At 38.5% G+C, this 27957-nt stretch overlaps 1 protein-coding gene across 2 annotated transcripts in view; it reads left to right on the top strand.

Annotated features, from left to right (window-relative positions):
• Positions 1-26744, top strand: part of LOC145982234 (alkylglycerol monooxygenase-like) — a 51823-nt gene extending 25079 nt beyond the window's left edge. For both annotated transcript variants that reach the window (XM_083115804.1, XM_083115805.1), the window contains 5 exons: positions 10496-10658; positions 13794-13945; positions 15492-15626; positions 19871-19984; positions 25132-26744. In XM_083115804.1, the coding sequence (XP_082971930.1) occupies positions 10496-10658; positions 13794-13945; positions 15492-15626; positions 19871-19984; positions 25132-25395 (828 nt within the window). In that variant the 3' untranslated portion in view covers positions 25396-26744. The remainder of the gene's footprint in view (positions 1-10495; positions 10659-13793; positions 13946-15491; positions 15627-19870; positions 19985-25131) is intronic.
• The last annotated feature ends 1213 nt before the right edge of the window (positions 26745-27957 follow it).

Below are 27957 nucleotides of genomic sequence, written 5' to 3'. Positions count from 1 at the left end.
TATATATATATATATATATATATATATATATATATATATATATATATAATATAGGGTGATCAGATGATCAGACACATACAGACAGCCAAAAAAAAGAAGGCAGGGTATGGAGTAAAAGGAGGTCAAAGCCATAAAAAAGAGGACACCGAAAAAAATGGCAACACATTTGCCATTACTCATATTTTAATAAAAAGTAAAAAAAACTTACCATTGCTTTGCTCACAGAAACTTCTCAGACGATCTCTTTCGATAACTTCCTCTTACCATTAAGCAAAGGAAGCAATCTCACGGTTATTTAACAAATGACAAAAAATATCTAGAATTTGTAGCACAGAATTTTACTCCTTTTCTAATTCTTGGATATTACAATGAAATATCCCCACAAGTGAATGCAAATGTAACAAGTAAGATTCTCTTTAACTTATTTCCAAAAAGCCAATTAAAATTTTAGGTAGTTTGGGTAGAGAAATATGATTTTAATGACAGGAACATTTCTAGCACTCTTTCAACAGCAGGGGAAAGTGACTTTACCTCGTATTCGTTTCTTCATCCTCTAAAAGCTGGATATTTTCTTACAAGATCATTGTTGAATTTACACTTTCGCCTCGTTATTTCATGAAAGTAAATATTACTTAATAATCAAAATTATCACTACGCGTTTCTGAATCGCCGACCTCCGTGATGGAACGGTTAGCACAACGCTAGGGGTCACGGATTCGGTGTTCTTTGCGAGTGTCTCTTCATCAAAATCATCATATCATCGATCATGCACATCTTCGCGATTAGCCAAAAGTGGCAGAAAAGCAAAGTAAAATAAACCAAATGAATCAGTCGGAAAGGAAATGCACAGACTACATGAGATCCAGCAGTGTCGGAGGGAGAAGCAACGAGTTAGAATAATAGTAATGACTATTTTGCCTTTTTCATTCCTTAGTAGTAAAGCATAGGCTTTTATGTGTAAAGTTCGTTTCATGGTGTTTATAGTCCGTAAACATACTTTTATAGTTCCCATAAATGCTTATTTTGAGGGTTAGTGCCTATTTTGTTTAATCGTGCCAAAAAATGGCTATTCTTCAATTTTTACATACTTCAGCTTCTTTTGCGTGCCTTTGGCTTTCCCTACATTGATGTTGTACTGACTGAAATCGGGTATTCCACACATTCGAGGGTCTCAATTGAAACATTGTTAAAAATACTTTTATTTTTTGTTACAATGGTGTAAATTGCTTTTTCATCATTTGTTCAAATTCGCACAGTCGTTAACACAAGCTCTTTTCATAATTACTTTAACTGACGATTCCTCACAAATGTGAATTTCGATCAAGAGAGTATTGATAGTTTGTTAATCGGTAGTAGCGCGCTTTTATGTATAAACTGAAGTGTTAATACAGTATAACTGTGCATTGTAAGAAGAAAATTGAAAGAAGTTCACATTCCTTGCTTATTTTAATGTCTTTTTTTTAATTTTAAGGTGCGTTTTAAGTGCCTATTTTCATACCTCTTAGTTTATTGTGCCTTTTTAGTGCCTCTTTTCATCATTTAGTGCCTATTTGACTGCCTATTACAGAGGTTTTTAGTGCCTATAAATCCACTAATGACTCAGCCGGGAAAGTGATCGTGATCATCTCCCAGTTGCTAGGTGAGCATTGCTCGAATACTTAACGCACCCCAAGTGATATGCCATAAATGATGACGTTATGTGTGGCAGCATTCTCTGTGCAAGACATTTGCTATGATCCATGCTATACTCTTTCCAAAAAGAGGACATTTACCGATTTCTAAAATATCCGCCCGGATGCAGGACAGAAACCTACAAAGGAGGACATGTCCGGATAAAAGAGGACGTCTGGTCGCCCTAGTGATATATGAAAATGAAATAGATGATTGTGGGCTGAATCTATCAAGGCGGATATGTTACATGTATGTGTCTACGATCATTGTCACGTTAAAATGATATTCCATTATACGCTCTAGGGTGGAAGACACATAGTGGTTCGGATCCCACTTTAAACTGTAGGTCCAGTCCTAATTAGACTTACTGTGCATAAAGTGGACATAAAACTCCAACTCAATCAACAAATCGAATGAGTGAAAGTGGTCCCATTTAGTACTCTAACCAGACGTGCGTCTAAAGTTGAAAGAGGCGCCAGAAGAATCAAATTGGTCGAACCAGGTAGAGCATTGAGGAGTTAAGAACGATTAGAACATCTGCAACAAAGGATTTATCCCTACGAAACCCCGGAAAGGCGTTCCTCTCTGATGCTTTGCCTGCAGCCTTCACCCGAAGCCATCTTTCCTCTGTTGTGGCCCCTTTGCTTATCGCAGGTCAAGGGTTATCGGAGGATGCAGTCATTTCTAGGACGAGCAACTCCGAGCGTCACGCGAATAACTGCCCTTGACTCATTCGCACGCTCCACTTACTGCAAACGACGTCTTGGGGAGATATCAAGTATGTTCACTGTATTTATTTAATTGCTACAGTTGTGATTAGGACTAGGAAATTGAAGAAAAATCATCTGTTATCTGGGCCTTCAAGACAATGCTAAGCTGTTTTCCTTCAATTAGAACCAGAAAAGATTATATTTATTTTGCATTTTCCAGCCTCTTTTTTTTTTGCTTTCAGGTCATTTTTCAGTTTCTATTTCCTCATTTCTTGCAAATCTATCATTTGTGATGTTTCTCACGAATTTAATTTTCCAAACAGTCTTTTTAGCAAATACGCCATTGATCGATAATATTGGCAATGCAAAGTACAATATCATTTTAACTGAAATCTTTGGCAACGGATTTAATAATTAACTGTGGTAAATTTAATTTCCCTGCAGCAAACTTAAAATACTGTGAATCCTTGGTGGTTTTAAAGTAAAATTTAACACAACACTCGAAAAAATGATCTGATGTGCACGAAACACAACTCTATTGTATCGTGCAAGGGCCACTGGCAAAGGAGAATGACATGCAGAGAAACAAATGTGACGTATTTTATGTAAGATTGAAGTAAAAAGAAAGAGAGAGTTTGAACCACCAAACAAACGGGTCATATCGAATTATTCAAATCCCTCCTGTCATTCGTGAAAAAAAATACTTTTACTTGAAGATCGAAAAATATTCTAGCTCATTTTTTTATTTATTAATTTTAAAGTCAATCTATGGGTCATTTTTAGAGAATCTTAGGTCATCCCTACTTATGATTGATTGATTTTGATTTAGTTTACTTCGTTTTTCTTCCACTCTTGGCTAATCGCGAAGATGATGATGAATGGTGATCATAATCATAATCTTTATTCATCCGTTGACTATGGGAAAATATTATATAAGCTATGGTACACAAACTATTACAGTATAAGAAGAAAAGAATTTTACATGCTGCACATATGTGATAAATTGTACATTACATTCACAATATTAATAACAATCATAAGGATATATACTTGTAAATTATATATACAGGGTGTCTGAAAAGTAATAGCGCAAACTGGCACAGGTGAAAGTACACGATAATAGAAGCAAAAAAGTAATAATCGCGAATGTGTGGGTACAAGCCGTCACTGACTTCAGTGTTTGTAAACATCATGCTAGTTGGTAAATACCAATAATGAAAAATTAGGAGATCTCATTGCTTTTATTGAACATTCTACTTACTTTAACAAGCAATACAGCGCTACTTTACTAGTACGTATGTTCTACGTTACAATTACTGTACACTCGTACCTGTTAAAGGTGGTGTTGAAAGTGTCGTCCTTGCATCTGGATGCAATACTGTACGCGATTCCGCATTGAGTTTCGAATTCTTTCGGACACCCCCGGATCATTTCGGAATTGGTCACAAGCATGTACAATTTTCTGTACTGATTGTATCCATCCTGTTTGATTAGAACGCCACCTCTCGGAAATGTTCTGTTTTGTAAACACAGAACAAACCTCGGACCGCGCAAGGAGTAAAGCACTCGGTGTTTACAAAATTCAATCAGTGACGGCTTGTACCCACACATTCACATACATTATTAGCATTTTAACAACTAGGACGACGTTTACAAACAAGGACGCCAGTGGCGGCTTGTAATCACACATTCGCAATTATCTCGAAAACTGCTCGTTTGCAGTCCCATGTTTACCGAGACTTTCTTGCTTCTATTATAGTGTACTTTCACCTGTGTCAATTTGCGCTATTACTTATGAGACACCCTGTATATATATAATACATGCATGAATTTCTTTATAATTAGATATACATTATTCCTTCTATGACATATTGAATTTCTTTGTATACGTGATACTTGTACCCAGTCTAATTTATAGTTGAATATTGCCATGCAGAGCTCTGTCTGTGAGGTATTTTTTGATTAGCTGCAATGAGATGAGATGGATGGATGGACAGTCACAAAGAGATGACACAGGATTATAAGGGCAGTGAGCGTCGATTAGTCTGCATCCAGGGTGTACTACGTGGGAGGGATGTTACGTAGTTACCACGATGAATGATGATTTGATGAAGGGACGAACGCTTTGGGTCGTCCATGCCACAACCAGAATTCGAATGCAAGGGTTCGCAACAACCCTCCTGAAACCAGGCTGCGCTGAGGAATCGTCTGCTTTGGACGTGAAATGCGCGAGAAGAAACGATTCTTGAAATTTATTCCTGTGAAGTAGATGTCACTGCTAGGGAAGGCAAATTATCCGTATCTGTTTTCATTCTTTTTTTATTGTTTATTCTATGTTTTAGGGAGCTTTTGCACAGAAGCGACACAGACAGAAATAGCAAACTTTGGTATCGAAGTGGGACGAGAAGCTACACGTGTCGCTCGGACTGGGCCATTTTCTCCATAGCGTCCATCGTGTCGCCTCGGTCTGTTGATAGCTTCTGCCATGGATGCTTTCCAACAGTGGGGCTCCGTGTCGCTTATCGCTTCGATCTGAAATCTCTCTTAAGGAATGATATTTTGTTTATTTTATGTTATCTTATTTCGTGTTTTGTTTTTAATACTAGTGTACTGTTTTACTGTTGTTCCTTTCCGGTTTAAAATGCCTTCTGCTGTGCTAGAAATTTCAATAAATAAATGCGATTTTTCTGATGCTGAAGTACATGTTCTGCTCATTGTGGACTTAATTTCATTTCGTGACATTCACTTTAGCCGACTTTGTGGTGGAGTGGTTATCGCAGCGCGCTACGACGATCCCGGACTCGAATCTCGACCTCAACATGTGCGTCCTTTGCGAGTGTTCGTTCGTCAATTTCATCGCATCGTCATTCAACCTCATCATCACGATTAACCAAAACTGGAAGAAAAGAGAAGCCCTCCTCATCTTTATACAAATGTATTAAAGAAACTATGGAGACGTATACAATTGTTGTTGTTGCCCTTCCCGATGGCGCAGTGGTAGCGTCGTCTCCTTGTTATCAAGGGGTCACGGGTTCGATACCCGGTAGCGGCACACAGTGGTTCGGATTACACTTTAAACTGTAGGTCCAGTCCCTATTAGCCTTACTGTGCATAAAGTGAACTTAAAACACTAAATCAACCAATCAACAATTCAGTGTTGGCATGTAGATAACAGAACGAAGGAACATGCTAATGAATTTTTCTCCCAACCACAAGTACGAAAATGACAGGAGTGTCACAAAAGATAGTTGCACCTTTATTTACAAGGCCCGAGCTCTCAACGACCTCACATCCTCCGATATTTGAGACCAATTGGCGATCGAAACGTCTTAGCTAACTCGTTTCTTTATCTAATTCTTGCCTTCGCTATGGATTTTACGTCCTCTGTGAAACTAATTAAGAATCGGATTCGACACAATATGTTCTTCACAATTTCTTTTGCGACTTCGAATGTCCCATCGTTAATAGTAGTTATTCTTAGAAAAAGCGACTTGTACATTTTATCAGTCTCGGACTGCCAACAGAAAATTATTTACGAGACATTCTGCAGATGGAGAACACACGCATGGAATACAGGGTGATTCAAAAGTCTCGATCCATATTCAAGAAAAAAAAAACAGATGGGAAAACAACACAAATCAATTCAATGCCTCCTTAGGATGTGGAATCAATGTAATTCAACATGACCTTCCCCCACAATCCCCACCGCTCCACAGTTGATCGGTTTGTCTTGGTGATACCCAACCACACATTAACTTTGTGTGTTTATTTCCCACTGAAAAGTTTCATGAGGCTGTTCGTCACCCCATATCCTGCTGTTGTGGCGGTTTACCAACCCACAAACGTGGAAGGTCGCCTCATCGCTAAACATGATGTTGATCGTAAAGTCCTCGTGTTCCACAGCCGCAAGGAGATCGTAACACATGGACTCGCCAGATGCATGGTGTTCATCCTCAAGCGCATGCATCACCTGGATATGGTAGGCACGTTTGTGAAGCTTAAAGCGTAGTTTTCTCCATATGGATGCTTGTGATACACCAATCTCTCTGCCGATTATGCATGTTGAAGCTCGAGGGCTACGTTCAATTGCGTCCTGTCACATTTTGTACCGATGTCGATGGTCTTCCTGAACGTCTTTCATCCAGTACAGATCATTTTCTGAGAAATTTGTTCATCAAGATCCTTTCATCCGTCCACACACTATGGCTGTTCTCTCTTCTTTAGTGAGTATGGTTTATTTTACCTGTATTTAAAAGAAAAATAATAAAATTAAAAAAACTCAACTTCAGTATCATGGAAATGGATCGGGACTTTTGAATCATCCTGTATATAGTCCCTCTCTTGCAATACCTTCGCATCTACTCTGTCCCGTACATCTCTGGAGCAAGGCCACGCATAGCGGCAGAGAATGGGAGAGGGGGGAATCGAGTGGGCAGAGTGAAGCAGTACACGTTGAAGTGGCTCCCCACCCCCTCCACGCAATCCCGTTTCCTCTCACGTGTTCGTTGGTGGAGCCGTCTCGCGTCACTGGTTGCGCAGACACTCGTTTTCTATTGGTTGCTCCAGAGATTGCCGGGACAGGGTATAATCTCTTGTTTTCATATACAGTGTGTTACTCATATGCCGACATGGTAGAATCACATCCGAATACCTTTATTGAACGTGATTTCATACGTTTTGTACTTCACCTTAGATAATAGTGTTTTCAATTCGGTGTGTATAAAGAGTAACCCCCTTTGAAGACGCCAAACTATCAACCTCTTTGGAAACTCAGCCTCGACTGCATTTTGCATACTAACGAGGTTCTGGCGTCTCTGCGACTTGTGATGTGTCCTGTCGATGTGTGTGTGTGATTGTCATTTCATCTTTGGTGGCGTCGTCGCCTTGTAATCAAGGGGTCCCGGGTTCCATACCCGGTGGAGGCACATAGTGGTTCGGATCCAACTTTAAACTGTAGGTCCAGTCCCAATTAGCCTTACTGTGCATAACACACCAAATCAACCAACAAAACATTTAATCTTACGCTATTCATCTTCATCGTCGCGATCAGTCAAGTGTCCAGCCACTTTCCTCTGTGGGGATATCGAATTTTCTGGGACGGAATGTCAGAGGCAACAACTTATAACACTAATAAAAACAATACTAATACTTTTAAATGTCCCTTATCCAATACATAGTTAAATGGAGGTATTTATCAATAAGACTGCACAAGCACGTTACTACCAAACTGTTGACTGATTAACAGTTAAATTAGCTGCAAAAAGTTGAATTTAATTGCATATTACTTGATAGCAGTTATCAAAACGGACGATAAGTAAAATTCGTTCTTAATTTTGACTTCTGATTGTAAAGAACACTGAAACAGTCATTATTACGTAAAAGCCAAAAAAAAAGTCAGTTCTAAGTTAAATTAAAGTGAATGGAAGGCAGCCGAAGTGAACTTGGTTGCCAGATTTCTGCTGCTTTGCAACGTTACTGAAATTTTCTGCTTAAATTTTTCAATTTCTCGGTGGGAGATCCACGGGCTACTTCCTGAATCCATCACTGGTTGCGATTAACCACAAATGGCAGAAAAGCGACCTAAAAAACAAATCAATAAATGCTTGTTTTCAATTCACTTTACCCAATATGGATTGAACATAAAATATTAAGTCAAACCGAACTAACAAAATGTCCTGCACGGAAAATCATACCCGGAACAGTTTAGTTAAGTAAAGCACACGTGACAGACAGTGGCGCAACCACAGGGGGACATGGGGAATTGTCCCCACCAACTTTGGACGGAAATGAGTTCTGGGAGGGCAAATCTCGCCCCCAATTAATAAAAATACTTTTGTAAAATTTTCTTGCTCACTTCTCTAGCAGTGCCTGCTTTTCTTCGTCTTACCAAGTTTAGAGCCTTAGCTAGGGGACGACGGAAGTCGGCCCTGGCCGTCGAACAATCTAAATGAGAACAGTTGGAAAAGAGAGAATGCCATGGCGCCCCGTGAAATTATTTGCGCCCTATTAAATCTAGAATAATTTCAGTCTCCAAAAAATTGGATCTAAAAATTTTCTTCCTCGCAATGTGTGTTTTGTGTAATTTTACTGTTGGTTTATTATGAGATGGATGAATTGATTGTGTAATGCAGGGGTTCCCAAAATTTTTCGTTTCACGGCGCCCTTAGTTCAAGATTTACCGCGGTGCCAAAGTCAGAATGTAGGTCTGCTTAACACTTGCAACGCTCAGTTAGTGTGGTTAGGTTCCTTATCTTAAGTTAAAAAATAAATACATTTCAAATTCAGAAACATCTTCTGTGTAAAAGTACCAAATATGCACATGTTTGGAAGAATCCCATCATTTCACTGGAAATATTGGAACATTTCGCGGCGCCCCAGGGCATGATGATGTAGAATCATTGTCAATAACATTCAGAGAATTATATGAAAACCTTCCTATTATACAAGAGCAATTCTGTGGAGTGAAGTTTTACATTTGTGAATTTAGATTAAAACAGCACTTTCAGCCAGTCCCGAGATTCCAGCTGTCATTACGTATAATCATTTTTTTTATTCTTTCAGCTTTTGTCCAGAAAAAAAAAACAACTTAAATAATAAATATTCATAAAATCTACAGGTTTAATTAACCTTGCACGAATATGTGTGTCATTTTCAAACTTTTAGATGTCAATTTGGATGAAGCCTCCTGTACCTTCCTTCAGGGAATAACGATTTTTTTTCTTTCACTCGAGAAACCAGAAAACATGCCTGAAAAACGCAGAGAAGCGCAAGAAAACCAATATCCCGAATCACTGACGAGGAGATGCTCCACAAAATAAACTTCTAAAATTCCCGATCACATTCTAAGATGTTTCGTTAGCGATCTGTGCAAAATTTAATAACAAAATAGAACAACCAGGATTTTTTCTCAGGGGGGACATAAACATCCATTGCTATTGCTGTTGTTATTATTATTGATGTTGTTGTTCTTATTATTCTTATTATTATTATTACCTTACAAATCATAACAATCAAATTGAACTGAAAATTATTTTGTATTGAATACGAGTTGAGACTTTCCAAAAACGTTCCTCAATTTGTTGATGAACATTTCTATGTATTTTAGTAGTCTTTCACAATGCACAGATATCAAGGAGAAACCACTTGATATACTTTCCTCCATGGTGTATCTGATCCATGCAGGGTAGGAAAAATTAATAATTCAAAATGACGGTGTTGGAATTATCAAAGTCAGATCCTTACTTTTCGTAATTCTTGATATTTTCTGCACTATAAGTTTCTGAATTTTTTTGGATTTTTTTTTTATTTCAGAAGTGCAAAACAAACACTTGAAGCGGAAATAGTTTGTAGAAATCGAGAATTTCACTGCTTCTGGAAATTTCCCATCCAAAAAATCCGACCTGGTGTAGAAATGGAGAAATGTCCGAATTATTAATATTTCCTTCCAATTCCGTCTCGACCATTTTTTTTCTGCCCGGCACACCCCTAGTTACGGTAGTCAACCTGATGTCCCACCAGTGGCGTGTTCTCCATGTTACCGCCGGTAAAGTAACTCTTTGTTATTATTATTATAATTTAGTTTTAATATATCGGTACTTGCTCATTATACAGAGTGATCACAAATGGTTTAGTTAAATGATTGATATGGACACATGCCAGATGGTTTAAGAGTCTAGAGCATCTGTATGGAGACTGTCATCTGTGTATCACAGCTGACTTTAAACAATCTTCTGAACCAGAATTTAACAAAATTATTTAAAATACTTTGACTGGTTTACGAACGCCACTGATCGTTCTCCACCGCACCCTTCTGACGACCGGGTTTCCTCCCCTATTGTACGGGGGAGGGCGAGGGAGCCGAAGCGAAAGGTTTGCGGGGTCAGTTCCGCCCCTGCAAACAGCGTCGGCGGGAGAAAACTGCTTGTCCCTTCCTGCTTTCTGTTCCACTAAGCAGAGGCTACATGAAGGGAAATCCAGTACCAATTTTGGGTAAAAAGGGGAAATTTTGCGAAAAACATAGAAATTGCCGGAAAATTTTGAGTTTTTGTGATTTGTTTTTGTTTTACTTGCATGCCTGCATTTATTTGCATCTAATTGAACCCTTCTCTTTGCAGATCTTCTACCTGCCGATGGCGCTCTTCGTGCCGCCCGCCCACTTCCTGACGCACCAACAGTTCAGCCTCCTCTACCAGTTCTGGACGCACACGCAGACCATCAGGACCCTGGGCCCCTTGGAGTGGGTGCTCAACACGCCCAAGCACCACAGAGTGCACCATGGTACTTCTCTTCTTACTAGTTTATCTACTAACCGATGTAATCCGCATAAAGGTGGACTGGTATACATTGCACGACATATGCTTAACTCCAGTGGCGGAGCGTGACCTTTCCAATAGTGTAAGCCTATCATGATGAAGGTTATTTCCCGTTGTGCTTATTTTTGGGCTGGCATGTTTAGTGATTTATCCACACACATCGACCCCCTCCATTTTTTCAGAACACTTCCCTAGAATTTTTCACCAAATTAAAAATTCTGGATAAATCCCTGGGATTGGTGTTTTCTTTGCTAGGCTGTGTATCTCCTACATTTCAACTGATAATTAAGTCAGTCTTATTCCTATCACAATGACTAACGCAACGATAAAAAATATGCAAAGTTAGATAAAATGAATAATAATAACAATAAAGAAACAAAAATAGAAGGAAACAGAAAAGTGCTGAATACTTTTTACAACCGCATAACCAAGTATCAGCTTCGTACCCTGAATCACAAAATCGGCGCACTTTATTTTTCGTTTCTGTTACTATGCCTGCTAGAGAAGCAAGGGGTGGGCCTACCTACATCCACAAGTTTCTTCTTGGCAGCAAAATCCTTGCTGGATAACGGCGTCTTCAACAAGTTCTCCACCCCACCGCACAATCACACTCATTTTATTCCATAATGCACTTCACTATCACACCACAGCACAGGGCCGACAGTCCGCTTTCAATAGATGGAATTCGCAAAAGCATTACCTCGACAACAAGAAAGGGGAAACAAAAAGAAACCAGATCCAAAATTGGTCACTGCTCACAGCAGTGATCTTTCGTACTGTGATGGGAATATCCCTTTCGGATATAAATAAATTCCCTCTCTTGCCTTAAAATTCCCTATATTTAGCAAAAAATAAATAAAATAATACAATATTAATTAAAAAAGAAATGCTCACTAATTGTAGGGACATATCCAGAAATTTCTATCAAAGGACATGTAAGTGCTTTCTTAGGATACTGTAAAAGCAAATCTAGCACCTAAAAGATCATAAACAGGCTTTTCGAACGCTGTTCGGAGAGTGTTTGAATCACAGACTACGTAATTAATAATATTTGGTTCACATTTGACATGAGATTTGTAAAATTGGTTCAATCTTCAGCTTTCATTAACATTTAATTATTTATTTATTTTTGCACTTTTAGCTCAATTATTACCAGCTGAGTTTATACATAAACGGAAAACTGAGATCTTAATATTTCTGATGTTTATGCTCTCCTACAAGCTAACAACAGAAACAAGATTTTAGCACATCAATGTGTATCTAGTTTTCCCGTATCGTATCCCGCTCATTTTTAGGTTTCTCCTTTTTCCCCTTCCTGTTACATTTTGGTTCAGAATTCCCTGTTCCTGGAAAAAACCTCCTTGAAGCACCGCCGGCTCAAATTTCCTTTGCAGTCAACCATTCATACCCGACAACGCTGGAACCCCTCCTCTTCAGTGAAGCCAACCCAAGCATAATGGTGCTAAATCTCGCACAAGTTAAAAAAGTCGTTTGTAAGTTGGGGATATAAATAAAAGAAGAGGGCCACTTTTCGTTGTGGTTGAATTTTCTCAAACTTTTCACGTATAACGTCGAACCCATGCTGTTGGTTGAACCATTCGAATTTATATTTATGTTTTTGTTATAACTTAATATTAATAATATGAAAATCACAGAACAATTTAGTAGTATGTAGCATAATTTCGGAGTTTAAACGACACCATGGATGTCCAGAAGGGGCAAGGCAAGGAGACACTTCCTGAAAAATGAATGTCAACCATTTTCACACATACAATTTCATTTCAGTCACATCAAATTGTTAATTATTGTAAGGGCGTTGCAGATATTTTGAGAAGGGAAATATACCTAGTTTACCCCAACCCCTGAAAAAAAAATACTTTGCTTAATCCTCCCTGGTGGAAAGAAATACTGCGGACGTCCATGAACAACACTTTTTCTAAACATGAGGTTTGCAACGCTGCTGTAAGCCTGTGGCCGTAGGTTTACGAACCTAAGGTTCTCCATCCAGATACGGTAGGCACTGCTTCCTTCGCGGTCAGAAATTTGTAAGGCAACATTCAGACGGCTTACAACTTTCCGCAAGCAGAACGCGGGAGTTCCTATGTGCCCCCTGGTGCTGAAGTGTTGCAGTCTAACAAACAGGATCTCGAAGACTGGTATCGGGCCGAGTTGAACTTTGAAGTTTTTACGAATTTTGCCATATAATTACATACATTTTACTAGAACTAATAAAGTGTAAGTCCGGCTTACACGGCCACCAATTTGAACAGCTCTTATGACACAGGTTAGTACTCGCTGTGCAATATAAATACAATTGTATGCATGCTAAACATATGTGCGTAAAAATAAGCGGGACCTCAAGGGTCGTAACTGCCGGCATCCACGCGCTATTTCGACCAGGAGCCAAAACGAAAGCATTGGATCATGTGTCATGATATTAATCACAGCAACTCATTTTTTCCTTTTACAAAATCTGTTATTTACCGATTTCAACAAAAAATCCAGCACGAATCACAATAACAAATATAATAATAATAATAATAATATAAGACATATTATTGGGTGGGCTCGGGATCCACCGGCACATGTAAGTTGACGCCGCCACTACCGTAACTACTAAATAATAAGTCTGACGTAGCTGTCCGTGTCTTTCTCTGAATGGATAACTGACGAGCCGCCATATGGAACACTTTTTAGCCTGATGTAAACTCTGATCAAAAATAAAATGGAAAAGATGAAATGAATTCCAGGCTGGTTGTTACGTATGTTCAATAGATGTATTTTGTAATCAATGTAATGATTACTTTCGCGTCGCTTTTCTGCCGCTTCTGGCGAATAGCGACGATGAAGATGATGAAGATGCTGAAATTGACGAAGGGACGCTCGCAAAGAACACCCATGCCAAGGCAGAGATTCGAACCCGGGATACTAACCACAAGATCTTTGATGACACTCCTGTAACCAGCTCAAACTGAAGAAATAGCTCTTCTCTGATACGTCACGTGGAGGGTTCAATCTAGTTCTCTAAATACGTAATTAAAAAAATGAACTTTGCTTCAACATGGAACGTTCAACTACAGTATTTATGTCTTTCTTGCAGGCTGCAACCTGTACTGCTTGGACAAGAACTACGGCGGTTTCCTCATCATCTGGGACAGGATGTTCGGGACGTTCGCTGAGGAGAGGGACGGGGAGGACATCGTGTATGGCCTCGTCTTCAGCCAGCCTCTCTTCAACCCCTTCTGGTCACAGGTAGGCGCCCTTCTCTGCTTCTACTCAAGAGTTAACGCAACTCTCACTTAGCAGTTAGTTACTGGGCAAGGATGTTGTCACAGTCATCGCAGATACATAGTAGTAATGGAATTACAAAAAAAGTAGATTTGAGTTGGTGGTGTAAGTCCACTTTATGCACACATAGGCTAATCGGGACTGAACCTACAGTTTGAAGTGGAATCCGAACCACTGTGTGCCTCCACCGGGTATCGAACCCGGGACCGCTACCACTGCACCATGGGGAGGCCCACAAAAGGCATAGAATTTACTATCACATTGACTAGTTAAATTGTTCAAATTAATTGTTATTATTAGAGAAAAGCTTTTAAGGTGAAAAATTATGATCGGGAAATGGAAAAAAAGTTTCAAAAAATGTTTTCTAAAAGGTTCAAAAAACATTTACTGGGTTTCAACCAACTTGTTATTTTGGATTACGCTCAACATTTCTGTTTTGGAATTAAGTCGCTGATGCTTTGAGTTCAGGAGATCCTTATACAGTATGTGGAGAAACTACATTGTGTTGGAATTGCAATTATTATATTACATAATTTTATAGCTCTCGTTCGAGGCTCTTAAGATTTTGTATAGCTGCTCAAGAAGAGTGAAAATCATTTTAGTCTGTCCATTTTTTTTAACAAAACATGAAAGAAAAGTAAGGAAAAAAGGTGCTGTAGCATCAAAGAGGGGTAAAAAGGGGATTTCTCACGAAAAGGTGCAAAATGGTGATTTCAAGTCCTTAAATACATTCTCAAACGATCGGTATGAAAAGCGCTACATTTATGGAAAGGTGTTGCACCTTAAAATCCCTTCCCTAGCTTATTATTATAAAACATGTAGGGTGGGTAATAAAATTTCATGTGCGTGAAATTCTAACAGATATTCTGTGTCCCGCGTGTCTTGGAGCGACCGAACGGATACAAGTCCTCTGGGCAAGTAGTGACTCTAGAAGACTCTACCAATGAACGTGTGAGAGGAGAAGTGAACGCAGCTACCAGCCGTGCTCCACTCACTCGCTTTCTTCCCTTCTGTACAGCTTTGCGCGGCTTTGCTCCATAGGTTTTCGAGGCAGAGTGTAATTGAAAAATTTCGTTTTTTGAGCAGGAGATTCAATATGAAAATCAAGCCTTTTTATATTAGGAGAACGTCAGTATGCACGTCTGTATTGCCAATAACTACATTTTCCACGTTCCTCACTTAAAGTATTTTTGCGAATATCTTGTGGCTTAACATTTACATTTAACATGCTCTCAGGAGACCCATCCGCCTCTTGTGTTTAGGGATTTCTAGTCGATGATCATGCAGGGAAGCTTTATCATTTCGGATAACTATTAACCCAAAAATATGTTTTAATTTATTTAAGCAAATATTAACCGACAAATTCCGCCTGCCTGACTCGTTCGTATCTACTTTACTTATTTCTCATTCTTAATGCATAAAGTGCATTTATTGCAAACTTTGCCAAATTGTTTCCATTTGTTTGTTTTCTCCTCTTCGCAAGATAAAGCAGTATTTTCCATCGTTTCAGACGTTCTACAACAGGCACATTGTAGACAAGTGGAACTCCATGGAGGGGTGGAGGAACAAGCTGGGGGCCCTGTGGAAGGGGCCCAGTTGGCTTCCTGGAAGGCCCCGCCTGGGGGCGGAGGAAGACAAGATGGACGTAAGTAAGGGACACTCGTCAAGGGCCGTGCCATGTTTTCTCCATTGCACGATATCGTGAACTCGTAGATTTAACTAAAAGTTAAAATATACAAAACAGTATGGATGTGAAATTTGGTCCCTTACATTAAAAGAGGAAAATAAAAAGAGTAATTGAAAATAATGTATTTAGAAAAATTATTTGGACCTAATAGGGATGAGGAGAAGGGTGAGTGGAGAAGGTTGCATAATTTAGAACTGGATAATTAGTATCCATGTCCAGATATTATTAGAATCATTAAATCAAGAAGGCTTAGATGTGGTACGAATGGGAGAGGAAAGAGGAATTCACAGTATTCTTGTTGGGAAACCTGATGGTAAGAGACCTGTAGGAAGGTCAAGACGAGTATGGTGGGATAAAGCTGAGATGGACCTAAAGGAAATCGGTTAAGGATTGATTGATCTTGCCCAGAACAGGGACAGATGGAAGGCTTGTGTTGCTGCAGCCATAAACCTTTGGCCTTAAGAGGGCTAGAGAGTTAGTATTATAGATTTAGGGCGTACGAAGTAAATGCATCATACAGTGCCACCATCGATTTGTCCAATAAACATAGTATATATGAAGCCTCAATTCTACTCTCACTGACATAAATGTCCCCGTGAAGGAAGCCCAGGAGGCAAAAAATACCCCATTACGAACCCCCACGAAATTGCCTCCAAAGATCGAGAAACTTTAAAAAATCAATAATTTACCCCCTTTTTAAGGTCCCTAGTAATGTCCATTTTCAGGGGCGAAATCAGACATTTTTTTCTCACTTTATCCTCATCAACAATTCCTAGTTAGAAAACTCGCATCAAACAGAAGAAGGTTGGGTCCAGAGATTACATAAACAGTTGTAACTTAATAGTCAATGCAAGAACTCCATTGTGCAATGTGTTTAGAGGTGTAACAATACTTTTGCTGTTGGCCATGAAAACGAACGTTGCTAGGGAACTTAAGGAAATATTATTTTCACGCCGAAAATTACGGTAAGTGAATACTTGAATTTTCGTATTTCAAAATATGCACCCATTGAATTAATTTATATGAAACTGAGAGTAGTTGTTACCAGTATCAGAAAAAGTACGCACACAGCGCTGCGTTGTAAACTTTTCAATGAAACGAGCGCACTTCCTAGTTTCCCTTCCTTCGCTGCTACATGCATTGGGGAACTGCATCTCGAACGTGAGAGTGCACAAGACGTGGCCGAAACCACGTGACCAGCATATTCTCAGAACACAACAAAGCTGCAGAAATACAATTTGTTGGAGTTAAATATATGGCACACTCCCTGATTTAGGTGTGACTTCTTCCCCAGCTCTCCAAAAGTGACTTGGAAAATGGCTGGGAAATTAAAAACAACGAAATACTGGAAAGTAGCCAAACATGAAGGAAACCCGACCATTTGACTTAAACTGACCAACAGTTATAACTAGGGTTGTTTAAGGTCCAGGAATTGTATATGTATGCAATTCCGGTCCTGGGTCCTCCCCGATGGCGTAGTGTTAATAGCGTCGTCGTCGCATTGTAATCAATGGTTCCGTTCCGGCTACGATTCCCGTTGGAGGCACACAGTGGTTCGGATCTCACTTTAAACTGTAGGACCTGTCTCGATTAGCCTTGTGCATCAAGTGAACTTAAAAAACGAACTCAATCAATCAACGGGGGGCCTGATCATTGGTGGTCTTTGTGAGTGTTCTTTCATCATTTCATCACTCATCCTCATATTCGCGATTAGCCAAAAATGATCAATCGATTCATGAAGGCTTTCTTTGTAAGTAATGTGTTGAGTGGTCACTCCCATACATTAAGAAGCCAGAAGTTCAATTGAAGTCTTGTTAAGGCATTTTGTCGGTCCCTTTATCCATTTAAACATTTTTCCTTCATCTTCACCTTGACCCAAAAGGTAGAAAATCGTAAAATATCCGAAATTCAAAGACAGAAACAAAGCATGAATCTTAGAACAATTTTAAACTTGAACGAAGTACATAGGAAAGTCAGTTAAGTCACAAACGTTTATTTTAAAAGAATACTAAGTAAGATACTGACTTAAGAACCATTTATATTTCTCAAAATAATCCCCACACTTACCAGTCCTCCGAAACCAGCTGCATAAAAGTATTTGGGCTTCTGCTCCAGCCACAGTCGCACCTCACGTTCAACATCTTCATCATCCGCGAAACGTTTGCCGCCGCCGTGCACACACTTTTCGGAAAGTCAAAGGTTCGTGCATTATGTTATAGGCTAAACCACGAGAACACCCTGTTGCAGTTGCTATGCTGTCTATCGTCACTCGCATAATCTCCTCCACGTACGATCCTCGAGTACAGTCGCGACTGCTAACTGAATACGCAGTATTCAAGCTGGATTGTGCTGCCATGTAATGCCACTTTTAGAAACTACTAACTACTATTTTCAGCTATCCCACATCAGTTTGTGGCGTATTTACTGACTTCCCCTCGTATTTGATTTTTTGAACATGGATAACGGGCCACACCGCGTTTTCCACATGCTTGGAAACGTATAACCAGTGAACGGATTTTATGGAAATACATATTTTTGTGTGAAGCTGAAATCTGTTGTATTTTCTTTGCACATCCTGGCATGTAGACTCGAAAAATTCAGTTTTTATTTTCCATATTTCTACATATATTAGGTGTTGGCTCATATTCGACATATTTTAAATAATATTTCCACTTTTCAAAACATTTCTCAAGATATACTCCATATTCGCGGAATAACTAGAGAGTTGAGTGAATTTTTTGCGATTAACTGGCAAAATCCGAAGCGACGTTAAACAAAGTAAATATTACGACCTCTTTTATACCAACCAATTGCGTTAATTCTTAATTACAAGTTTTCTGTCATCCAAACAATAAGTTTTATTTTTTCACCTCCCTACTGTTTGCTTTTGCTATCGTAAAACACTTGATATTCCTGTTTATTTACAATTGTTGTCAACAATAGTGAATGAGGGCTCAAGCATCGGCTCCTGGTTCTTACAAATGGTATTTGGCAACATTGGGAGAGAATCCCTTGAATGCAGCTCCTGTACTGTCTTATATTATTAAAGGGTAATTTTTTACAATTTTAAGTCCATATTTATTTAACTCCATATTTTGTGAAAATAACTAAACATGTATATGCACTTTTTTACTACATGTAAATCCGTTCCCTGCTTATAAGCATAGGCAAAGTTCTGGAGGGGCCAGGGGGGCCCTGACCCCTCAACTTAAAAAAGACTTAAAAAATTACACATGATTAAGTTCAGTTACTACATTTTTGTTATGAAGCCATACTGCAAATCTTGACGTTTGGCATGATGGCATGTGCAGTAATTGCGCCGCAATAGCGGGTCTCAGACGATTTGATTGATGTGTACAGATTGAAAGAAAAATGTAAAATGAATTTGTGTTGAATCAAAAATTACTGCAGAGGAATCAAAATAACTTTTCAATTTAATTTTTCGAAAGCTTACTATACGTAACTTTTTTAAAGTAATACGAGTATTGTATCAATAAAAAAATAATAAAATTCAAAATTCAATAATCGTACTGTTTTGCTTCTTTTAAAACTGTCAACCAATATACTAATTAATATTTGTTTACTTAAGCGTGGAAATTTAAGATTTTCAAATCTAAAAGGTCTAAAACACAGTGTTTATAAGTTGTTTTTTTTTATTTCCGGGGGAAGGCCTCCGGATCCCTTATAAAGTAGAGGATATTCAATACCTGAGGGTTATTGAATGTCCGCTAGTTTATAATATGATATGCTTCTCCCAGAGTCTGCCCCCCCAAAGCAAAAGCTCAAACTCCGCCCATGCTTACAAGTAAGAAGTATTTCATTGTATGAAATCAATGTATGGAATCAACTGCCTGTAGCCTGGAAAAAGGAGAGAAATTTGGCCAAATTTAAAGAAATTAAGATGTTAATCTACGAATACTGACACCGTGCCTCATTTGCCTCCTTCACATATACTTACTTAATTTCTATATATTGTGTGTTTTTATTCCTTGTGTATTCAATTATATAGGCACACTTATATTTTTCCATATTTATACATTTATAAACATTTAGCAGAATTGTATAGCTTAACAAATTAACCCATGTAGGGCAAAAAGCTGTTTCTATAGAAAGATAATCCGTGTAAAAATACTGTAAGCTTAAGTGTAACCCTACTTCAAATAATAAATAATAATAATAGTTAAAGGCATATTTCTTTCCAGATAAGGACCCGTGAGAAATACGAAGTGCAGCTCCCTCTGTGGTGCAACGTCTACCTCCTCCTCCACTTCTGCCTCGTAGTATTCGGCTTCCAGGAACTGGCCCTGCGACACGTGGTAAGCGAGAAGGGAGTTCTCTTTCAGATGAATTCAAGGGGTGGACCGGAGGGGAAGGGGTACGAAATTCTGGTGTGGACGGGAATTTCCCCTCACCAACAATCTTGTGCTGAACCCCCCCCCCCCCCTATCCAAAGTTTCTAATGGGTTCTATTGGGTTCCGCTGCAGGACCGAAACCTTTTCTCTCGCACAATTTAAATTCGGTCCAAGTTGCAAATTGTTTCATTGGTAAAAGTTTCCTGGTTCGTATTTAAAATGATCCGGAAGAAAGGTTTCTGGACCGAATTGAAATACATTACACATATAAAGGTTCTTTACTGTCCAGAACCCATTTACGCTTGTTGATTTTCTCTCCTGGACCGGAATTGAATTTATTTAAAATTCCTGGACTTTTAAGAACCCTGCTTTCAAAAGACCAATAACAATATATGTACAATAAAAGTAACACAAGAATGCAAGACAAATATAACTATTAAATCTAATTGATTTATATTAGCAGAAAGCAAAAATGAACAAAAACTTAATAAAAGAATTTCAACCCTTTTGTAATTTGACATTTTTATACTGAGAGTAAATAAATGATTGAGTTTGTTTCTAAATCCACTTTATACGCAGAAAGGCTAATCGAGACAATTTCTCCTACCGATCCAGCCTTTGTGAATTGATATCGACTTTCGGGATTATCAAGAAGTTGGGAATTTCAAATTTTCAAAAAATTCGAACTTAAAGAATGCTTATTCCTAAAATTCAGCGCACTGTCCGAATCAGGTAGGTTGTTAAAGAAATGGTAAAATTTGTGCTACAATTTAAAAAACAACTGCTTCGGGCAGAAATTACATGTAATATCTAAAATTAGTGAAATGTCGGGAATTTTCTGAACATTTTCCGTCCTGAAAAATTATTGAAATTATCTTGAAATGGCAGACACTTCCCGTCCAAGGCACCTGCAATTAATTTCTTTCCCGTCTTGCATGCCTCTAAATTAGAAGAATAAATATGTGAAAATTAGGTAATCTGGATACATTTTCTGATCTAGTTGGAAGAGGGGTTGAACCCTTATAACCCCCACCCCTTAAATACGCCCATAAACTGTGGGTTTTTTTTCTGGAAAGAAAGGTTCCACTATTCTTCCACTTCTTTTGTTATTGTGTTCATGAAATGAACTTCTGCCCGTCCGCAACATCTCCTCCGAGTAAGGAAAAATTGCCTCATTCTCCTTCCTTTTATTGTAAATCTGTTGTCATTGTCTTTCCTTGTATGTTCTTTCTTGCATTTGACTTTTCTCGCTTTTAGCACTTATTCATTCGTCATTACTTCCTCTCATTTTGATCACTTATTTTTCTATGTCTTCCCTACCGTTTTCTGCCTGTTTCATCTTTTATCTCTCTCTCTCTCTCTGTGTATAGCATATGCTGCTGCTCTTCCTTCTCTGCCTCACCTTCTGCCTATTTTTCTTTTAAACTTCTATTTTGCATATAAATCTTATAATTTCATTATTTTATTTCACTTCATTATTATTATTATATTTTTCATTGTTCCAGATTACTGAATATATATGAATATGTACTAAAACAAAAGCAACGAACATTAGATACCTATGTTCAACAATTTATAGGTAAATCTGTTTTTCTTTTTCATTATCTATACATATATGCGTATATACCAATATATTTAATTGTTCTTATTTGTATTGATATGTAAACCTTTTCATGTTCTTATTTCAGACAAGGTTCTGTTGTAAGAACGGCCATAGAGGCCGAAACACGCCCGCTCCAATAAAGGCGATTTTATTATTATTATTATTATTATTTATCTCTCGCTTTTCTATTTTTTCTATTTCTCTGTCTCGCTGGCTTCTCTCTTCCTTTTGTCTTTTTCTCGCTTCTCTACTTCGCTTTCCTCTCTCTCTCTTTCTCTCTCTCGCTTCATTAATCCTCTTCCTTCCTCTCTTCTTTCACCTAATTTTTCTATCTCCATTGTGAAGCAGTTCTTCCTATGATGACGTAAACATGATGTCAGCAAGTCTAACTTAAGAAACCAGCTGTTCGTTTTTGAAAATTTGTTATGTGCGTCCATGTGAGAACAGCTCAAAATTGTGTAAGTTCGTAAATAATCGTGCATTCATGCAGTTACGCACGCATTTATTTTGAACGTAATTAGTTTTTATTCTCACGTACAAAAATGTGCCGCTACGGGGTACCGCCAGACAGGGATGGCCCGAGGTGGGATGGGAGGCTGGGGCATACAATATACGCAGGACCTAAAACAAAAAATAATAATAATAATAATAATAATAATACGGGTCTGAACAGATTTGTGTTCGTCAGTCTAAAGTAGATGTGTCTTATATTGTATAGTCACAATATAAACATTAATAAACAATTAATGCATATACGCGTATTTCGTATTATTACCTATCAGCTATAAGCATAACATACGGTAAAGGTTTCAAATTACTATTTCATTTATGTCTGAGTTCAATATAAAACTATTATTTTAATGTATCGAATCTATCATAATTCTATTTTGATTATTTTTCATTGAAATTTGACGCTGCAGTGAATTTACATTGTTTCATATAAAATAATACTTTCACTTCATGATTTAATTCTACAATTAAACGAATAGCGCATAATAACCATTTTTGAATAAAATATTTGAACACAATTGTTATGTATTTCCTTGTTTAGAATAAGATTTCAGGAATTTTGGATAGTTTTAAGTGTGAAAACATATATAAAGTCAAGAAAATTCAGTTTTGTTGCTAAATTGAAACCAGGAGCGACCTATAAAGCGTACAGAAACAATTATTTTATTTGGTGCCTAAGTTACCCCTCCCAGTCGATTGACCAGGATTTTCGACGGGGGGAGTTTGTGTAATTTTTTTTAGTGGTCGGCCCTCATTTTGCTGTCTTTTCCTGCCCTTGAAGCTCTTCTTTATTTTTAGGAACTCGGGGCCAATGGAGGGGTCATGACCACGGGTTTATCCAGGATTTTTCCCTTGGGGAATGTTGGAAACTTTTGGGGAGATGTAAGTTTGGGGGTGTTAATTGCATATTTTGGACCGTTTTTAAAATGTTCGCCCTAATTCAATCTGTTCATAGATGTTTCCAGATATTGGGTCAGCATATTGAGTTTTTCTATATATTTAGAGCATGGCCATGAAGACTTTAAAATATAGTGGGAAGTTGGGATGCACGTTTGATAGATACCTGGTATTGCTTTTGAACGAAATCGGTCAAGGAATTTCATATTGGAGTCTTATACCCTTACAAAACTTTGGAAAATACTCTTTGCGCTATTGAGAGTGTATCTTTCAAATACTGAACATGAGACTCTAGGAAATTAGGAGTCATGTGCCTCTTTGCCTTAAAAGAAAACTAAATAAATCTTTTAGAACTCTCTTTCTAATGTATAATTTCTGTAACAAAGGTAAGAACTCTTAGAGCCACAAAAATGGCCACATACATCAACTATAGACGTGAATGAATAACTTTGGTTCTTCATGAAATATTTGCCATTTTATATCTTATACTCAGTCAGTACATTTTATATTGGTACTTTATGAATATCCGTTGGAAAAAATTATATCTACGATTAGTGTCGCTGCTTTTCTACTCGCCACTTTCGGTTTCGTGTCATTCTATAGAATGAAGGGATCTGAACCAGTTAACTGCTGGGGTGATGTAAACTACTCATCATTCATCCTCTTGATGAGACCACTCGTCATTGACATGACGAGTTATTGCTTGGCATGCGAAAGGTACAAATTACACAAAGGAATTAAACTACTGAAAAGACAATGGCAACTCGTTGGATTTTGTGAACCGTTGAACCTGTATCATGGCTGGGTGTAGGATAATTACCTGTCTAACTGAAGTCTCTGAGCTGAATGAAAATAGCGAAGTCCTCTGTGAGCTTCTCTCTAACTGTTGATCAAAGCGTGCTTCCACTCTCGACCTCCTGTCTTCCTGACCTCCTCTCTCTACCAACTCAATTCCCAAAGTCCCGTCACTTCCCAGCTTGTCTCACCTCTATATTCCCTGGCCATCGAGCTCTTCCTCGATGCCGAATCGTGTTTATTATAATTGCTACCATGCAAACCGCTGACACCAAACCCAGAAGTGTTACCTGTTTCCTGAATGCTCAGGAGGTTTGCATGGCACAACACAATGCATTGTAAACATGCCTAAGAGGCTTGAGACAGCTGAGAAAAACAAGTGAATGCCCTGGTCAACATGAAGCGTTCAGAGAGACTTAATAAAATAAACATACAATCCTAGGGATTGATACGGTTTCATTTTGTCTGGTTTCATTTTCTCTACCTTCTTCAGCCAGTTTTCAAATAAAGTTTCAGGCATTGTTACAGTAAGCAGAACGACAACACACGAACTGAGATGGCACACAGAAGCATTTGACTGTTCTCTTCTCTACCACTCCAAAATCATCCATCTCGCCCAAGTTACAGAAAAATAGTGTTGCTAACCATAGTAACAGAATTCACTACAAGGAGTTACACCTGTATCTTTCAATTTCTTCTCTTACTTTTATTGTACATTTTTCACATGAAAGAATCGAAAGGAAAATGCAACAAAATGTAAATTTCATTGATTCAGGGGTTGAATTTACAAATCTGTAACGTTTTTAAGAAATATTTATTTAGGTATTCAAACGCTTAACTGTCAACACAGTGTGCGTTATGTGCTCCCCGTAAAGAGGGCGAGAGGTCAGGTTGACATTTTCCAGATTGCAATGTATCTTCCCTAGAGCTGACCGAAGCCTTGTCAAGGGAGCTAGTGTTTCCAGGAAATGGACATGCTGCACATTCCACCCTCCTTCCTTGACACTTTGGTCTTAGTTGATCGAAAGGTCCATTGGACTACGCTTCTTGTAGAGCTACATATGGTTCCATTCTGTTAATGTTGAAGTATTGTCATTCTATTGTTGATATATTCCCATATCCCACTTCTCTGCTTGGGGGTGTTCGTCAAAATTTCGGAGGATGTTGGGGGGGGGGGTTAGGGGGGTGTGGATAAATCGCTGGTTATGACTCCCACCAACCTCCCCTCGGACCTCTCCCTAAGGCCAGCATTTCCGCCAAACTTAAACGTTTTCCCACCCTGATTATATTTGTTTCTGGTTTCAGGGAATGAGCGAGGTCTCCGTGATCTGCTTCGTGTCCTACATCCTTCTGTCGCTGACGTCCATCGGCATGCTGTTCGACAACGTCCCCCACGCATGCGTGTTGGAGCTCCTGCGCTGCCTGCTGTTCGTGCTGTACGCGAGGGTCGGGGGGCTGCAACACTCCAGCCTCCTGGCCTACTGCCTGCAGCCCTGCTTCTTCCTCTCGTCTTCCTTCTGGGGGCTGCAGACGCTCAAGCTCCTCGGCGCCAAATCCAAGAGGAAGTGATCTCGCCAAAAGAGTGTTGCTTTTTGAAAAGTCTTGCTCATTGCACGGAACACAGACACCTTTCTGGTCTCCTTACGTAAGCCTTCGCTCTTAGGCTTAGTTCTTTTAGCATAAACATACCTGTGCCGGACTGGGAGCATCAGTAGGGTGATGGAATTTCATTGTTCGGGCGGCCATTAAAAAAATATCATCAGTAAACATATCGACAACGTTACAATTACATTAGACTATACCATAGGCGCTGACTTTAGTGGGGGAAGGCACTTTCTGTCCCCCAAAATTCACGTAGAAGGACTCATTTTATGTATGTTTACATATATAATGTATTGTTCATATGCCGATCCTGCCCCCCAAAAAATACCTTGCCTCCTCAAAATTTATCTTAAGTTGACGCTTCTGGGCTATAGGTTACATTGGAGTAAAATAAGATCAGTTAAAAAATTAACAGCGTGGGATATACAAATCAACTGCAGAACGTAATCAATCATTATCTCGTCGAATTATGAATTCGTGAAATGAACTCATCTTATGAATTCGTGGAGAAACTATTAGTTTAGAAGAGTTTGATTCAAATTGTAAGTTATTATTGTCGTCCAATCAATTACACATAATAGTCTCTCAAGTCTTTTAGAACTAAAGAACATGTAGGCTATAAAAGTTCGTATAATTATGATAAACCTTCTAGTTCTTCGTGATGCTTGTAACCAACAAAAAATATATTCTTGTGCTGCCATCTATGGTCAAAAAATACACGCTTGATGTATTAAGAATTTCATTGTTAACGAATCATCTTGCAGCAAGGGTGTAAACTGCGTAATTTTCGGCACCCTTTTGGAGGCAGAGCGTCATGGTAAGAGGGCGCATAGGATGGGCCAGTTCGGCTCTGAAACACACTGCGATTTTTCGGGGTTTTTACGAAAACTGAATTATTTATGCTAAGAGACTTTAACCTAACAAGAAAAGCAGTTAGTCTGACGTCAGACAGACGAAGGGTGGGTCTTGATAAAAATAGGTGTCTGCATTACGTGCGATGAGTGAGACACTTTTAAGAACCTGAAGGCAGCTTACGGCAGTGTTGTTATAGTCGAAAGTACATTGTTACTTTCTTATTTATTCCGTTCATTTTATACAAACAAGACTTACTATATTTGTGCACATCGAGCAGTAGAAACTACTTACTATAAGTACCTTAAAAGTGCATCACAAGATTTCTTCGTAGAGAAAACTACGGATCTCTTTAGTGTTTTTTCAAGTGTATCGACTATGTACGTATATATTGTGGATTTGTATGATAGAGTACGTACGTGTACCATTCCACTAATGTTCATAAAGTTAAGTTTAAATAAAAAAGTTTATTTTTAACGAATGTCGATTTTTCAGATTAGTGAAAAATTTACACAATCCTATGAATCTTTGAGTATTCTGTTACATATGCACTTTGTTCTTTTGCATGTTTCTCGCAGAAAAGTTGATAATACCATTCTATAAGTATTATGCAATGATTACGTTGTTTCTAGTTACTTGTACACTCGTCTCAGTTAGTACCCTGGCAGTTTGTTTCTTTATACATTGTATTTACAAAAGATGCAATTCCTTGAATTGCGCTAAAACCATGATTTGTATACCTTCGTGCAATCTATTCTTTAAATTCTTATTATTGAAGATGATAATGTTTCTAACCATGTGTACAAAGAGTGAAAAATAAGTGTATTATTATACACTACCTTATTCATTGAGCCAACACATAACTTTTTTATGTGGGATATACTGTGCAAATTAAGTTTTTTGTTTTGGGTCACTCAGTGGCGTATTTGTGATTTTATTTTGGGAAATATTTTTTTTTGGGGGGTAAGCAAATTTGTAGCTATACGTTAGCAGTCAGTAAATTTAACTATTCTATGAAAACTCAAATTCGTATACAAAATTATATCGGATTAGTAACACAGAAAACTCGACGGAATTTCTATTGCCAGGCTCAAACTTAACGTCCACCTAACCTAGCTACAAGTTTCTTATGAATTACATGTAAAATATCAGCACTACATGGTAGCCTACCCGATGACGCAGTGGTAGCGTCGTTGCCTTGTAATCAAGGGGTTCCGGGTTCGATACCCGGTTGGGGCGCATAGTGTTTCGGATCTCACTTCAAACTGTAGGTCCAGTCCCTATTAGCCTTACTGTGCATAAAGTGGGCTTAAAACACCAATTCAATCAATCAAGTATGTCACGGAAGACAGCCTGCTGTTGTCTCAGCTCGGTGAGGTTTGTCAGTCACAGAATGGTGTCCTTTAATCCACACGGCTGCAGACTTTTCAGCAGGAGAACTTCTTAGTGAATAGACCAATAGTATATGCAGCTGTAAAAATACTATTGGTGTAAACTGCAGTCTGCATGTCGTAACAACTGTACTAAACTTTCCTTTAAAAGAAAAGCTCGTAAAGCGAGCAAAAAAATCAATATATTTGGAAACTAGCAGTGATATTGTTTTAATAAGGCTCCAATACTTTCGATGGGATCGCATTCATCCTTTATTACAAGTAATTTTCAATGTTTTTCTTCTTG

Source organism: Lepisma saccharinum (assembly GCF_977018435.1).
Source record: "Lepisma saccharinum chromosome 15 unlocalized genomic scaffold, izLepSacc3.1 SUPER_15_unloc_1, whole genome shotgun sequence".
Lineage (NCBI taxonomy): Eukaryota > Metazoa > Arthropoda > Insecta > Zygentoma > Lepismatidae > Lepisma > Lepisma saccharinum.
This window is presented reverse-complemented; position numbering and strand designations above follow the sequence as displayed.